This window comes from Sus scrofa, chromosome 4 (genome assembly GCF_054392235.1).
Source record: "Sus scrofa isolate SSC_HxYL_T2T_F1_AM1 chromosome 4, Sscrofa_HxYL_maternal_Yorkshire_Landrace_v2.0, whole genome shotgun sequence".
Classification (NCBI taxonomy): Eukaryota; Metazoa; Chordata; class Mammalia; order Artiodactyla; family Suidae; genus Sus; species Sus scrofa.
The window spans coordinates 93966658-93981254 of NC_139386.1; the positions used below are offsets into that span (position 1 = coordinate 93966658).

Here is a 14597-nt window from a genome sequence, read left to right on the forward strand (position 1 = left end):
GCCTCGGGGGCGGTGCGGGAGGCGGTGCCTTCGCTTCCGGTTCCGGTCTCGACTTGGCTCCGGCTCCAGCTTCGGGAGGGCGGGAGAGATGCTGCGGGCACCGAGGGGGCGGGCCGGGGCCACATTCCTGAAGCTCGCTTTTGCGGCGCGCACCATGGCTGGAGGTACCTGCAGGGGGAGACCTGGGATCTCCATGTGGCCCTCGGAGCACGTGAAGCCCCCGGGTGGAGGTGTCCGCGGCGGGAGGCGCGAAGGGGCGTGCGGAGGGGTCCTCACGCAACCCCCGCGGGGTTGGGGAACTGCCAGGTGAGGGGTCGCCGGGGTAGCCTGGCCTCGCGGTCCTGCGCCTCTCAAGGCTCTCGTGCCTCCTTCCTCAGAGCCCACGGTCTCGCTCTCTGAACTCCGTTCGCTGCTAGCCTCAGGCCGGGCCCGGCTCATCGACGTGCGATCTAGGGAGGAGGCGGCCGCTGGGACCATCCCTGGGGCGCTCAACATCCCGGGTATGGGATTGTGAGGGGATGCCCCTGTGGTGGAGTGAGACAGACCTGGAGGCTCCTAGCCGATGGGACCTCACTTAAGATAGTGTGGGAAAGACCCTGATTAGGGGGGCCCTGTATTCCCTGTAGCCCCACCAACCCGTACTTCCCTTTGATTGGAGGCGGATTCTGGCAGCAGAACTTGCCCTTCCAGTTTGAGGGAATAACAGGCAATGAGGAAGGGGCAGGTCAGCCTTTCTCTACATGCTGGACCTCCCCAAGGCTGGATTCCTGAGTCCGCCTGGTCCTTAAAACTAGGGAAGTGGCTTCCACTTAAAGCTTATTTGGCTGTCTTCATGTGCAAGTAGACTAATCTTGTTCTTGAGGTGGGGGTGGGGGTGGGGGTGTGGTCACCATGTGTTGTTTTGGAGCCCCCTGGAGATTTGTTCCACCACAGGACCGGTCCTTCCAGGCCCAACCTCTGATCTTGAGATTGCCTAACTGCCGGCTTTCCATTCTGTCCTCTGACGCGTCCTCCCAGTGTCAGAGTTGGAAAGTGCCCTGCAGATGGAGCCAGCTGCTTTCAAGGCTTTGTACTCTGCCGAGAAGCCAAAGCTGGAAGAAGAGAACCTCATTTTCTTCTGTCAGATGGGCAAGAGGGGCTTGCAGGCCACACAGTTGGCACAGGGCCTTGGATACAAAGGGTATGGGGACAATGTGGATTGCTATCGGGGGAGTGACTGGGGACTGCCTCCTGGGCACGTCCTTCCCTCACGCCTCTTTTTCTCCACAGGGCTCGGAACTACGAAGGGGCCTATAGAGAATGGTTCCAGAAAGAAGGCTAGGTAGAAGGTGGTTTACTGAATGCTCCCTCCCCCTGTCCATGGCCACCTTTACTAAGAGTGATGATGGCGCTGACTTGTTGGGTTGGGTAACTTCTTATAGTGCTGTGCACGCAAAAGCATCAAATAAAGAGCATTTAATTAAAGTACTGGAAGCGCTTAATTTGTCAGGTGGACTGAAAACAATTCTACATCTAGACCTCACTTCAGCCCTAGGTCCTTCTTCCAACATTCATCTACCTCCCCACCCTTCACACACACAAACAAAAACACTTAGCACTTTGTCAAGAGACTATAATTCTAGAACAGTTGTTTTAAGTCCAGGATTCACATCAGAATCTCTTGATACTTTATTAAAAAAAAAAAAAAAAAAAAGCTTGGGCTCCATCTCAGATTTGGAATCTCGAGCTTGGGACCTGGGCATTAATGGTTTTATGAGCCCCTCAAGTGATTCTAATATGCATTCAGGAACCAGAACCCCTGCTCTAGATCAGAGGTCAACAAACTATGGCCCCATTTGGTTTTTCTGCCATGACCATTTGTTTACATATTATCTATGGCTACTTTTGTGCAAAAATGGCAGAAGAGTTGCAAGAGAGACTATATATTTTTCTTTTTTTTTTCTTTTTGTTTTTTTGTCTTTTTTTTAGGGCCGCACCCACAGCATATGGAGGTTCCCAGGCTAGGGGTCTAATCCTAGCTGTTGCTGCTGGCCTACACCACAGCCACAGCAACGCCAGATCCAAGCCTCATCTGCGACCTACACCATAGCTCATAGTAATGCTGGATCCTTAACCCACCAAGTGAGTCCAGGGATCGAACCTGAGTCCTCATGGATACTAGTTGGGTTTGTTAACCACTGAACCACGATGGGGACTCCTATATGTTTTTCAACGCCTTACATTTTTATGTATTCAGACCTTTATAGAAAAAGTTTGGGAGTTCCCTGATGGCTCAGTGGTTAAGGATCCAGCATTGTCGCTGCTGTGGCTCAGGTTCAATCCCTAGCCCAGGAACTTTTGCATGCTACAGGCATGGCCAAAAAAAAAATTTGCCTGTCCTTGCACTAGATCTTCAAGTTGGGTTCCCAGCCCCAACTTTACTTTCCTGAGGTTTTGTCACTGTGTTGAGGAGACGGAAAGGGCTGTCCCAGGCAGTTGGGTGAAGGAATGGCTACCACCCTTAATCCCATGTACACATGTGTACATGTGTCAAACACAGATTACAAGTGCGAGGAGCTCCCCCTATGCCATCAGAAACAGATCCCAGTTTTTATCAACACTGTTCTCTGATCCCACAATAGATTTAACAATATTTAATTAAAAATTAAAAAAAAAAAAAAAGTCCTTACCGCTGTGGCACAGTGGGTTAAGAATCTGACTGCAAGGAGTTCCCGTCGTGGCTCAGCGGAAATGAATCCGACTAGGAACCATGAGATTTCGGGTTCGATCCCTGGCCTTCTTCAGTGGGTTAAGGATTCGGCATTGCCTTGACCTGTGGTGTAGGTCACAGACATGGCTTGGATCCTGCATTGCTGTGGCTGTGGTGTAGGCTGGCAGCTGTTGCTCTGATTCAACCCCTAGCCTGGGAGCCTCCATAAGCGATGGGTATGGCTCTAAAAAGCCAAAAAAAGAAAAAAAAAAAAGAAAGAAAAGAAAGAATCTGACTGCTGCGGCTTGAGTCACTGTAGAGGCGTGGGTTCCAGTGTAGTGGGTTAAAGGATCTGAGTATAGTGGGTTAAAGGATCTGGTGTTGCTGCAGTTTCAGCTCAGATTCAATGCCTGGCCCAGGAACATCTGTATGCCCAGGGTGTGGCCATTAAATAAACAAACAAAAAAAGGATTTTCCTTGTGGGGAATTTCATATGCACTCGAAACAGAATTCAACATTATGCAGCAGGTATGTAACTTCCTTCTGGTAAGCTGCATAGTTTCACGCATATCCCTCCAGACCTTTTAAATACTTCCATGGCGCAGTTGACTTTTACATTTGATTTTTAAGAAGTTTATTCCTTAATTTATGAAAGAAAAGATCAAGTCAGAGATGGACCCAGTAGTCTGATTTTTCAAATTTCTGAAGACATCCCTTCAGACTTGTCCTGCATTTCTCGACTTTCTCTTACCGCTACTTTTCACTTTGCCTTCGGGACTGTACCCAGCCCTCCTACATCTTTTACCTCACAGTCTACACTGCACGCTGTATACAGTCTTCATTTGTCTGGGCGCGCCACCTTCCACAGACTAATTTCACTCATTTCCTATCACGGTACTGTCTGAACTTAGCTGGACATCGTTGGGTCTGGAGATAAATTTGAAATATGTAAAGGAGTCTAGTCTAGGGTCTGGCAAATGATAGGTGTCATTTACTCTTTCTCCAAATACTCAAATTGCTTCGGTTCTCAGGCTGGTTGGGAAATTTTTCCTGGGGTCTAGTTTCCCACTTTGAGTCTTAACTGTTTTGGTCTTCTCTTTTTCCCTCCTCAAGCTTTAGAACTTAATTATGGCATTTCTTTCTTTCTTTCCTTCCTTTCTTTCTTTCCTTCCTTTCTTTCTTTCTTTCTTTCTTGCATAATCTACCTACAATAAAATGCACAGTCCTTAAGTGTTTAGTTTGAGGAGTTTCGACAATTGCATGCTTACTGGTAACAAGCATCCTAAGCAAGAACAAGAACAATGAAATCCCCAGAATTTCTCTGGGGCCCTTTTCTAGTCAATTCCATCCCCCATCTCTTTCGAGGCAACCATTTTCCATCTTATATCACCTAAACTAGTTTTCTAGTTTCCTTCCTGGTCTGCCAACCTATACTGTTTGCTTTCTTCAGTTTAGCTGATGAAGGTTAGAGAGGCTCCTGGAAGTAAACTGAGCTGGTCCACTCTGCGACCATGCCCTCTGGCTTGATCATTGTTAAGGGAACATTCCTCTTTCTTCCTCATTAACTTTAAGTTTCATAATCTTCATAGGCTGTTCCAACCCATTACCTTGCCCTTTAACATTCCCTTTTCATTTCCTCATAGCTAACTAGTTCAGCGGGTGAGGCCGAAGAGCTAGTTTACCAGCTCTGTGTCTTTCCCTTTCCTTCTGCCTTTCCAGGCTGTAACAGACTTCTCTCTCTCACCATACTTTACCCTAGGTTTGTGTTGACCATGCCATCGTATCCACTACATTACATTTTTGTTGGTTATCTTCTCTCAGTTGTTTGCGAATTCCTCAGAGGAGGAACTGGCTTTCATTTCCTTACCTCTAGTGTCTCAGACGTGACTTCTTCCTTTTTTTTTTTTTTTTTTTTTTTTGTCTTTTTGCCTTTTCTAGGGCTGCTCCCGCGGCATATGGAGGTTCCCAGGCTAGGGGTTGAATCGGAGCTGCAGCTGCTGGCCTACACCACAGCCATAGCAACCTGGGATCTGAGCCACATCTGTGACCTACACCGTAGTTCACGGCAGTGCCAGATCCTTAACCCACTGAGTGAGGCCAGGGATCGAACCCCCAACCTCATGGTTCCTGGTTGGATTTGTTTCCACTGCACCCTAGGGGAACTCCCAGAATCTTCTAAAGTCAGTCTTTCTGACACATCACTGCCTGAGGAATTTTAAAGTAACATTTTAATCTTATCAGTCAGAGTTGATATTTTACAATAGGTCCTTGTTGCCTAGTGGCTCAAGTATGTGTCTTGGCCTGGCCTTTCCAGCTGTTTCTAGTCTGGATCTGGCATCACCCTGGCTTTTCAAACATATCTTTCAGGGCCAGCTCCCATCGGGCTGGTTTCTTTAATGGGCTAAGTAGACCCTACTACTTGACCCTGACCTTTACTCACCATTCCTCCTGTTTGGGACGCTTCCAGCCTCTTTTCTACCACTCTGAATTTCACAAGAATTAGAAGAATGTATTTGGCAGAACACTCACTGTCTTCATCCAGAGAGCTTTTATGCTGAAGGCAAATGGAGAAAAATAACCAGATAAGATTACGTAACTGATTCATGAAGGACAAAAGAAACATGAAAACAGTAAATAAAGTACACATCTCTATGTAGCACTATCACACTGTAATATAACTTGTGTAGTTCTTCCCCTTTGGACTGAACTATTTAAGGGGAGGGACTGTTTATTTCACTTTTGTATGGCTAACAATTAAACCAGAACCGAGGGAGTTCCTTGGTGGCCTAGCAGGTTAAGGATCTGGCATCGCTGCAGCAGGTTGGGTCACTACTGTGATGTGGGTTCAACCGATCCCTGGCCTAAGAACTTCCACATGCCCTGGGTACAACCAAAACAAAAAACCCAGAACCCAGTATAAAGGAGGTACTCAATCAATGTTGAATTTTGTTGAAGTGTTTAATAATTCCTAGGCAGGGACATTCAAGTAGGTGGGGGGGGGGGAGTTGGGAATAATACCCACAAGTGGTAGTATGTTATTATATAAAGAGCAAAAGCCATGAATCAGAATTCTGAGGTCCAGTTCTGACTCAGCACTACTTGGTGGTCATTGCAAGTTACTTTTTAACTATTCCAATTCTAACTTATCTGTAAAATCAGGGTTAAAAGACTTATCTCTGTAGATGGTTGTGAAAGTTTACTGGGATAATAACATATGTAAAGTGCCTATCATATAAAACCTGTGAGATGTATATATGAGTAAACACAAGAAGGTAAATAAAATAACATAGATATTATTGAAACTTGATGGAAGGGAACTAACGACTGGCAGTGGAAAAGTGCATTTTTAAAAAGAAAATACAGGAGTTCCCGTCATGGTGCAGAGGAAATGAATCTGACTAGGAACCATGAAGTTTCAGGTTCGATCCCTGGCCTCGCTCAGTGGGTTAAGGATCCAGCGTTGCCAATGAGCTGTGGTGTAGGTCACAGACTCGGCTTGGATCTGGCATTGCTGTGGCTCTGGTGTAGGCTGGCAGCTGCAGCTCCGATGAGACCCCTAGCCTGGGAACCTCCATATGCTGCAGGTGTGGCCCTAAAAACTCAAAAGACAAAAAAAAAAAAAAAAAAAAAAGAAAAAGAAAAAGAAAATACGTGTAATAGAAGAGTCAGGGGAATTCTTGCAACAGGCTTAGGATCTGGCATAGTCACTGAAGCACTTCTGGTCACTGCTGTGGCACAGGTTCTATCCCTGGCCCAGGAAGTTCCACATGCCACAGGTGCAGCAGAAGAAGGAGGAGAAGAAGAAGAAAGAGAGTCAGCATAGGAATTGCCATCGTGGCTCAGCGTTAATGAACTTGACTAGTATCCATAAGGAAGTGGGTTTGATCCCTGACCTCACTCAGTGGGTTAAGGATCCTGTGTTACTGCGGCTGTGGTGTAGGCTGGCAGCTACAGCTCTAATTCTACCCCTAGCCTGGGAACTTCCATATGCCCCAGGTGTGGCCCTAAAAAGAAAAAAAAAAAAAAAGAAGAGTCAGCCTAAGTGTGTAGTTTGATGACTTTTTACACACTCATTTAAACACTGCTGTGGTCAGAAAACAAACACTGTGTGATGTGCATCTTTTAAACCATGTCAAGACTTGCTTTATAGCTAAGTGTATGGTCAGTTTTTGTATATGATCCATGAACACTTGAAAAGAGGGTATATTCTGCAGTTTGGGGGTGCACTGTACTATATGTCAGGCACGGTTTAATTATTTTGTTCAAATCTATAGCTCTTAATGATTTTTTTCCTCTGCTTACTATTATTATTATTATACATATTTTTGTCTTTTTTGCCATTTCTAGGGCCGCTCTCACGGCATATGGAGGTTCCCAGGCTAGGGGTCTAATTGGAGCTGTAGCTGCCGTCCTACGCCAGAGCCACAGCAACGTGGGATCTGAGCCATGTCTGCAACCTACACCACAGCTCACGGCAATGCTGGATCCTTAACCCACTGAGCAAGGCCAGGGATCGAACCCACAACCTCATGGTTCCTAGTCGGATTCGTTAACCACTGAGCCACGACGGGAACTCCTCTTTACTTATTCTTATAGAGGTATGTTTAATCTCTCGCCATGTCTTTCCTCCCTTTTTTTTTTGGCATTTTTACTTGTATACTTGGAGACTATGTCATTTGATGTTACAGATTTTAAATTGTTATGCTTCCTCCAGAATGGATCCTTTTCTCATTATGTCCTTCTTTATTTCTGGTGATGCTTCCTATCTTAAAGTCTATTCTGTCTGCTGTTATTACAACTACACCCGTTTCATTTCAGTTAGTGTTTACATGATTAATAATAGACCAAGTCTCCCGGAATTCATATTAACCAAACAAGAAAACTCAAAGCACATTTAGACACAGGAATTGGACTATAGAAAAACAGATTATTCATTATTATTATTATTATTATTATTTTTAGGGCTGCACCATGGCATATGGAGGTTCCCAGACTAGGGGTACAATGTGAGCTGTAGTTGCCAGCCTCTGCCACAGCCACAGCAATGCAGGATCCAAGCTGCATCTGTGACCTACATCACAGCTCATGGCAACACGGGATACTTAACCCACTGAGCGAGACCAGGGATTGCACCTGCATCCTAACAGATACTACTCAGATTTGTTTCTGCTGAGCCACGATGGGAATGACCTATTTACATTAATTTATTATTATTACTATTATTTAGCTTTTTAGGGCCGCACTTGGCAGCCTATGGAATTTCCCAGGCTAGGGGTTGAATAGGAGCTGCAGCTGCTGGCCACAGCCACAGCAACAACAGATCCAAGCCACACCTGCAAACTATACCACAGCTCACAACAATGCCAGATCCCCAACCCACTGAGTGAGGCCAGGGATCGAACCCTCATCCTCATGGATACTAGTTGGATTCGTTTCTACTGTGCCACAACAGGAACTCCCTAAAAATAGTGTAGGAGTTCCCTATACTATTGGGGCAGTGGGTTAAGAAGCCGATTGCAACAGCTGGGGCTTGCTGTGGAGGGGCACGTTTGATCCCTGCCAGGTACAGTGGGTAAAAGGATCTGGCATTTCCACAGCTACAGTGTAGTTTGCAGCTGCAGCTTGGATTCAGTTCCTGGCCTGGAAACTTCCATATGCTGGTGTGGCCATTAAAAAAAAAAAAATAGGCGTTCCCACTGTGGCTCAGTGGTAACAAACCTGACTAGTAACCGTGAGGATGCAGGTTTGATCCCTAGTCCTGCTCAGTGTGTTGAGGATCTGGCATTGCCATGAGCTGCAGTGAAGGTCACAGATGTGGCCTGGATCTGGCATTGCTGTGGCTGTGGCTGTGGTGTAGGGCGGCAGCTGCAGCTCCAATTTGACCTCTAGCCTGGGAACTTCTGTATGCCTCTAGTGTGGTCCTAAAAAGGCCAAAAAAAAAAAAAAAAAAAAAGTGAAAATGAACTTAAAAAACAAAAACAGACTCAGAGACATACAAAACGGGGAGGTGGTGGGATAAATTAAAGGGGAAGGATAAATTAAATTAGGAGTATGAGATTAAGAGATTCACACTATATGCATAAAATAGATAACAAGGATTTACTGTATAGGACAGGAAACTATATTCAATAGCCTGTAATAACCTATAATGGGAAAGAATAAAAAAAAGAGGCATTCCTGTCATGGCTCAGTGGTTAACAAAAGCAACTAGGATCCATGAAGACTCAGGTTTTATCCTTGGCCTTGCTTAGTGGGTTAAGGATCCAGCGTTGCTGCAAGCTATGGTTTAGGTCACAGACACAGCTCAGATCCTGCGTTACTGTGGCTGTGGCGTAGGCCCGCAGCTGTAGCTCTGATTCAACCTCTAGCCCAGGAACTTCCATATGCTGTGGGTGCAGCCCTAAAAGGACAAAAAAAGAGAATATATGTATGTATCACCAAATCACTTTGCTATACACCTGAAACTAACAAATACTGTGAATCAACTATACTTCAACTTAAAAAAAAAAAAAGGAGAGTTCTCATGTTCTCATCATGGCTCAGCAGAAACAAATCTGACTAGTATGCATGAGGATGCAGGTTTGATCCCTGGCCTCGCTCAGTGGGTTAAGGATCTGGCATTGCTGTGAGCAAAGGTACAGCTCACAGACTCGGGTTGGATCCTGAGTTGCTGTGGCTGTGGTGTAGGCCAGCAGCTGTAAGTTCCATTAGACCCCTAGCCTGGGAATCTCCATATGCTGCAGGTGTGGCCCTAAAAAGAAGAAAGAAAGAAAGAAAAAAAAAAAAGATTTCTGCACAGCAAAGGAAACCCTAAAGAACATAAAAAGACAACCCACAGAATGGGAGAAAATCTTTGCAAGTGAATCGACTGACAAAGGATTAATCTCCAAAATTTATAAACAACTTCTGCAGCTCCATACCCCAAAAACAAACAACTTCATCAAAAAATGGGCAGAAGATCTAAACAGACAGTTCTCCAAAGAAGACATACAGATGGCCGAGAAACACATGAAAAGATGTTCAACATCACTCATTATTAGAGAGATGTAAATCAAAATCTCTCTGAGGTACCACCTTACACCAGCCAGAATGGCCATCATCCAAAAGTCTACAAACACTGAAAGGCCAGTCGAGTGAAAATCCCTCTCGTCCTGACTCGGAAGAGGCGACACCCCAAATTACTCACGAGACGCGGTCTTGATGTAAACAGCAAGAGGATTTTTATTCCGAGCGCGCTGGGGCCCACAGTCGTACGCCACGCAGGGGTAGAGGACTGCGGCCCCGAGTGTGGAGTCGGGACAGCTTTTATGGGGTTCACAACAAAGCCCACGCTTTTATAAACTAATCATTTTAAAATATTGTCAACCAGTCAATTTAAAACTTCGAGAGCCCGCGCTTTGTGGACCAATTAATTTTAAGTTGTTCTGGAGTTACATGTTTGTGCTTGTCTCTGGGTGGGGGAGACATATTGTCACCAAGATATATTTATCAGGATTTTCAACATTTTGTGGCACGCCCGATCTTACTGGGGTCGGTTAGGCGATTGACTTCTCTTTTTATCTTATGCAAGCAGGTTTACAGAAGCCAAACAAGCAGTTAGGAGCAGTTTCAAGAAGTTTCAAGCATAGAGGCACATACTCAGGGGCCTGTTTTTCCCTTTCCACAAAGTTTTGTACAGAGCAGAAAGCAAGCCCTAAAACAGCAAAAAGTATGATCTTTTACCTATAGGGAACAGGGTCTGGAATTCGAGGGCATTTAGAGCTTCTTATTAACTTCCTGGGTTCTGGGAGAGTCAGGTTGCATTTTCATCCTTTCAACACTAAGTGCTGGAGAGGGTGTGGAGAAAAAGGAACCCTAGTACACTGTTGGTGGGATTGTAAATTGGTGCAACCACTGTGGAAAGCAGGATGGAGATGCCTCAGAAAACTAAACATAGAACTACCATTTGATCCAGCAATCCCACTCCTGGGCATCTAGCCAGAGAAAACCACGACTCGCAAAGACACATGTACTCCAATGTTCATTGCAGCACTATTTACAATAGCCAAGACATGGAAACAACCTAAATGTCCATCGACAGAGGAGTGGATCCAGAAGATGTGGTACCTATACACAATGGAATATTACTCAGCCATTAAAAAGAACGAAATACCAGCATTTTTTGCAACATGGATGGACCTAGAAACTAACATGCTAAGTGAAGTCAGCCATACAATGAGACACCAACATCAAATGCTTTCACTGTCATGTGGAATCTGAAAAAAGGACAGACTGAACTTCTTTGCAGAACAGATGCTGACTCACAGATATTAAAAAACTTATGGTCTCCGGAGGAGACAGTTTGGGGGGTGGGGGGATGTGTTTGGGCTGTGGGATGGAAATCCTGTGAAATCAGATTGTTATGATCAATCTGATGTGATAAATTCATTTGAGTAATAAAAAAATAAAGAGAATCAGAGGAAGGAAAATAAAAAGAAAAAAACAAAAAGAAACTATCAAGCATGACATATTTTTCCCCCCTTTTTTGGCTTCACTCGCAGCATATGAAAATTCCCAGCCCAGGGATCAAATCTGAGCCATATTTGTGGCCTATGGCACAGTTGCTGTAACACCAGATCTGTAACCCACTGTGCCAGGCTCAGAATCAATTCAGAGACAAGCTGTTAAGCCACTGTACCACAGCAGGAACTCCCTAGAATTCTTCTTCTTTCTTTTTCATCTTTTTAAAGTTCTACCCTTGGCATATGGAGGTTCCCAGGATAGGGACTGACTCTGTTCTGTAGCTACTGGCCTATGCCACAGCCACAGCAGCATCAGATCCAAGTCTCATCTGTGACCTATATCACAGCTCACTGGCAATGCTGGATCCTTAACCCACTAAACGAGGCCAAGGGGCCAACCTGTGTCCTCATGGATACTAGTCAGATTCGTTTCTGCTGAGCCACTATGGGAACTCCTCCCTAGAATTAAAATGGGGAAGATACCTTGATTTTTTTTTTTTTTTTTTTTTTTTTTGGTCTTTTTAAGGCCTCACCCGAGGCATATGGAGGTTCCCAGGATTGAATCCAAACTGTAGCTGCCAGCCTAAACCACAGCCACAGCAACACCAGATCCGAGCCATGTCTGCAACCTACACTGCAGCTCATGGCAATGCCAGATCCTTAATCCACTGAGTGAGGCCAGGGATCGTATCTGCAGTCTTGTTGTTCCTAGTTGGATTTGTTTCTGCTGTGCCACGACGGGAACTCCCTAGATATCTCGATTTTAAGTCAGAATTTAGAAGCCATAGGAGTTCCCGTCTTGGCGCAGTGGTTAACGAATCCGACTAGGAACCATGAGGTTGCGGGTTCGGTCCCTGCCCTTGCTCAGTGGGTTAACGATCCGGCGTTGCCGTGAGCTGTGGTGTAGGTTGCAGACACGGCTCGGATCCGGCGTTGCTGTGGCTCTGGCGTAGGCTGGTGGCTACAGTTCCGATTCAACCCCTAGCCTGGGAACCTCCATATGCCGCGGGAGCGGCCCAAGAAATAGCAACAACAACAACAACAAAAGACAAAAAGACAAAAGACCAAAAAAAAAAAAAAAAAAAAAGAATTTAGAAGCCATAAAAGACTGATAAAGTACAAAACAAGCAACAAAATCTCTCCCTGGCAAACAAACAAACACAAGCAAAAACAAATAACCATCACATAAATCATTCAAAAGACAAACGACAAAATAGGGGGGAAATTCAACTCATAGCACTCACAAAGGGCTAATTCCTGAAATATATGAAGAGTCTTTACAAATGGATAAGAAAAATACAACTACTCTGATAGAGAAATGAGCAAAGCAAATGAAGAGACAGTTCACAGAATACACGACTCTTAAACCTCTGCTCACTCATAAGAGATAAGCAAATTAAAACTAAACTGAGGTTAGAGTTCCCGGCGTGGCTCAGTGGTTAACGAATCCAACTAGGAACCATGAGGTTGCGGGTTCGATCCCTGCCGTTGCTCAGTGGGTTAATGATCCGGCGTTGCCATGAGCTGTGGTGTAGGTTGCAGACGCGGCTCGGATCCTGCGTTGCTGTGGCTCTGGCGTAGGCTGGTGGCTACAGCTCCGATTAGACCACTAGCCTGGGAACCTCCATATGTCTCAGGTGCGACCCTAGAAAAGACAAAAAAAAAAAAAAAAAAAAAAAGCTAAACTGAGATTTCAATTTAAATTTGTCAGCTTAGCAAAAAATCAAATGTTTTATGAAACACTTTTGTTGGAAGTTCTCAGGATGGTTCAGCAGGTTAAGATTCCAACTAGTATTCATGAGGATAGGGGTTCGATCCCTGGCCTCATGTAGTGGCTTAAAGTATCCAGTGTTGCCGCAAGCTTCAGTGTAGTTCATAGATGAGGCTCAGATCTGGTATTGCTATGGCTGTAATGCTACATGGCAACATAAGTGCAATAGATATGCTAATAGATTCTGTAAATATAATTTGGTACAGCCTCTATGGAGGGCAATTTGTCTTTATCAGTCAAACTAATAACCACATATACCTTTGGACCTAGCATTCATATTTCTGAAGATTTATCATACAGGAGTTACCGTTGTGGCGCAGTGGTTAACGAATCTGACTAGGAACCATGAGGTTGCAGATTCGGTCCCTGCCCTTGCTCAGTGGGTTAACGATCCGGCGTTGCCGTGAGCTGTGGTGTAGGTTGTAGACGCGGCTCAGATCCCACATTGCTGTGGCTCTGGCGTAGACTGGAGGCTACAGCTCCGATTCGACCCCTAGCCTTGGAACCTCCATGTGCCGAGGGAGCAGCCCTAGAAATGGCAAAAAGACAAAAAAAAAAAAAAAAAAAAAAAAAGATTTATCATGCAAATAAGCTTGTATTCATATGAAATGATATATGTATGTGTTTATTCGTTACCTTATTTATATTAGCAAAATACTGGAAGCAATCCAGGTGTCTCTAAGTTAAAACTGACTAAATAAACATTATAAACATACAATAGAATATTATGTAGCTACAAAAAAAAGAATGAGGAGGAGTTCCCATTGTGCCTCAGTGGGTTAAGAACCTGACTAGTATCCATGAGGATGTGGGTTGGATCCCTGGCCTGGCTTAGCGGATAAGGATCCAGTGTTGCTGAAAGCTCTGGTGTAGGTTGCAGGTGTGGTTTAGATCCAGCATTGCTCTGGCTATGGCATAGGCCAGCAGTTGTAGCTCCGATTCTACTGTTAGCCTGGGAATTTCTATGTGCCTCGGGGGTGGCCCTAGGAAAAAAAAAAAAGAGGAAACTCTCAGCGTACTTCTGAAAGATCTCCAAAACACACTGTTAGGTGAAAAAAAAAAATGTAGTATGGGAGTTCCCTTGTGGTGCAATGGTTTAAGGATCTGGCATTGTCACTACTGTTACACAGATTCAAACCCTGGCCCAGGAAATTTGAGTACCATAGGTGTGGCCAAAACAATTTAGTGTGCTATATTTTGTGTTAAAAAAAGTAACATGATAATTGTTTATAATTGTTTGTATGTTTCTAATCATTCATACCAGCAAAAATAAACTCTGGAAGGACACAGAGAGTTAGTAAAAAGCCACTCTCTAAACACCTATTTAACATCCTTGCTGCTTTCTCCATCCCCTTGCTTGGGAAAATCCCAACTCTAGTCAAACCAAAATAACCACTTACTCTTTCCTTTCAGTCAAACAGCTGGAGTAAAATTCACACCAACTTGACTAGTCTGCCTTTAAATGTATGCCCAAAATATCTAGGAGGCAGTTAATACTGCTCAGTCCACACTAGTACAGTTCCCTAGTGTGTTCAGTTTCTGTCACCACTTCTCCTCATTCTTCAATCTCCTAAACTTCCCTTTTTCATCTTTAAACTAATGACTTTACCTCATACTCTAGAGAACAGAAGTCAGA

At 44.7% G+C, this 14597-nt stretch overlaps 1 protein-coding gene across 3 annotated transcripts; it reads left to right on the forward strand.

The window, feature by feature from the left end:
- Positions 1 to 44: 44 nt before the first annotated feature.
- TSTD1 (thiosulfate sulfurtransferase like domain containing 1) lies at positions 45 to 1464 on the forward strand. 3 transcript variants are annotated; one of them, XR_014843991.1, is made up of 4 exons: positions 45 to 164; positions 378 to 500; positions 934 to 1180; positions 1270 to 1464. XR_014843991.1 is itself a non-coding variant. In XM_085022613.1 (4 exons), exons 1-4 carry the CDS (start codon positions 89 to 91, stop codon positions 1323 to 1325), a joined length of 429 nt encoding a protein of 142 aa, XP_084878739.1. In that variant the 5' UTR covers positions 45 to 88; the 3' UTR covers positions 1326 to 1464. The 3 variants fall into 3 exon arrangements, 2 of the variants coding, with proteins under 2 accessions (XP_084878739.1, XP_001928194.2); XM_085022613.1 differs by having other exon boundaries at positions 1018 to 1186; positions 1265 to 1464; XM_001928159.5 differs by having other exon boundaries at positions 1018 to 1180.
- The last annotated feature ends 13133 nt before the right edge of the window (positions 1465 to 14597 follow it).

Coding starts and splice junctions, on each gene's coding strand:
- TSTD1 (XM_085022613.1), top strand. CDS start 89: ATGCTGCGGGCACCGAGGGGGCGGGCCGGGGCCACATTCCTGAAGCTC. Junction 165..377: donor GGCGCGCACCATGGCTGGAG/GTACCTGCAGGG, acceptor CTCCTTCCTCAG/AGCCCACGGTCTCGCTCTCT. Junction 1,187..1,264: donor CTTGGATACAAAGGGTATGG/GGACAATGTGGA, acceptor CCTCTTTTTCTC/CACAGGGCTCGGAACTACGA.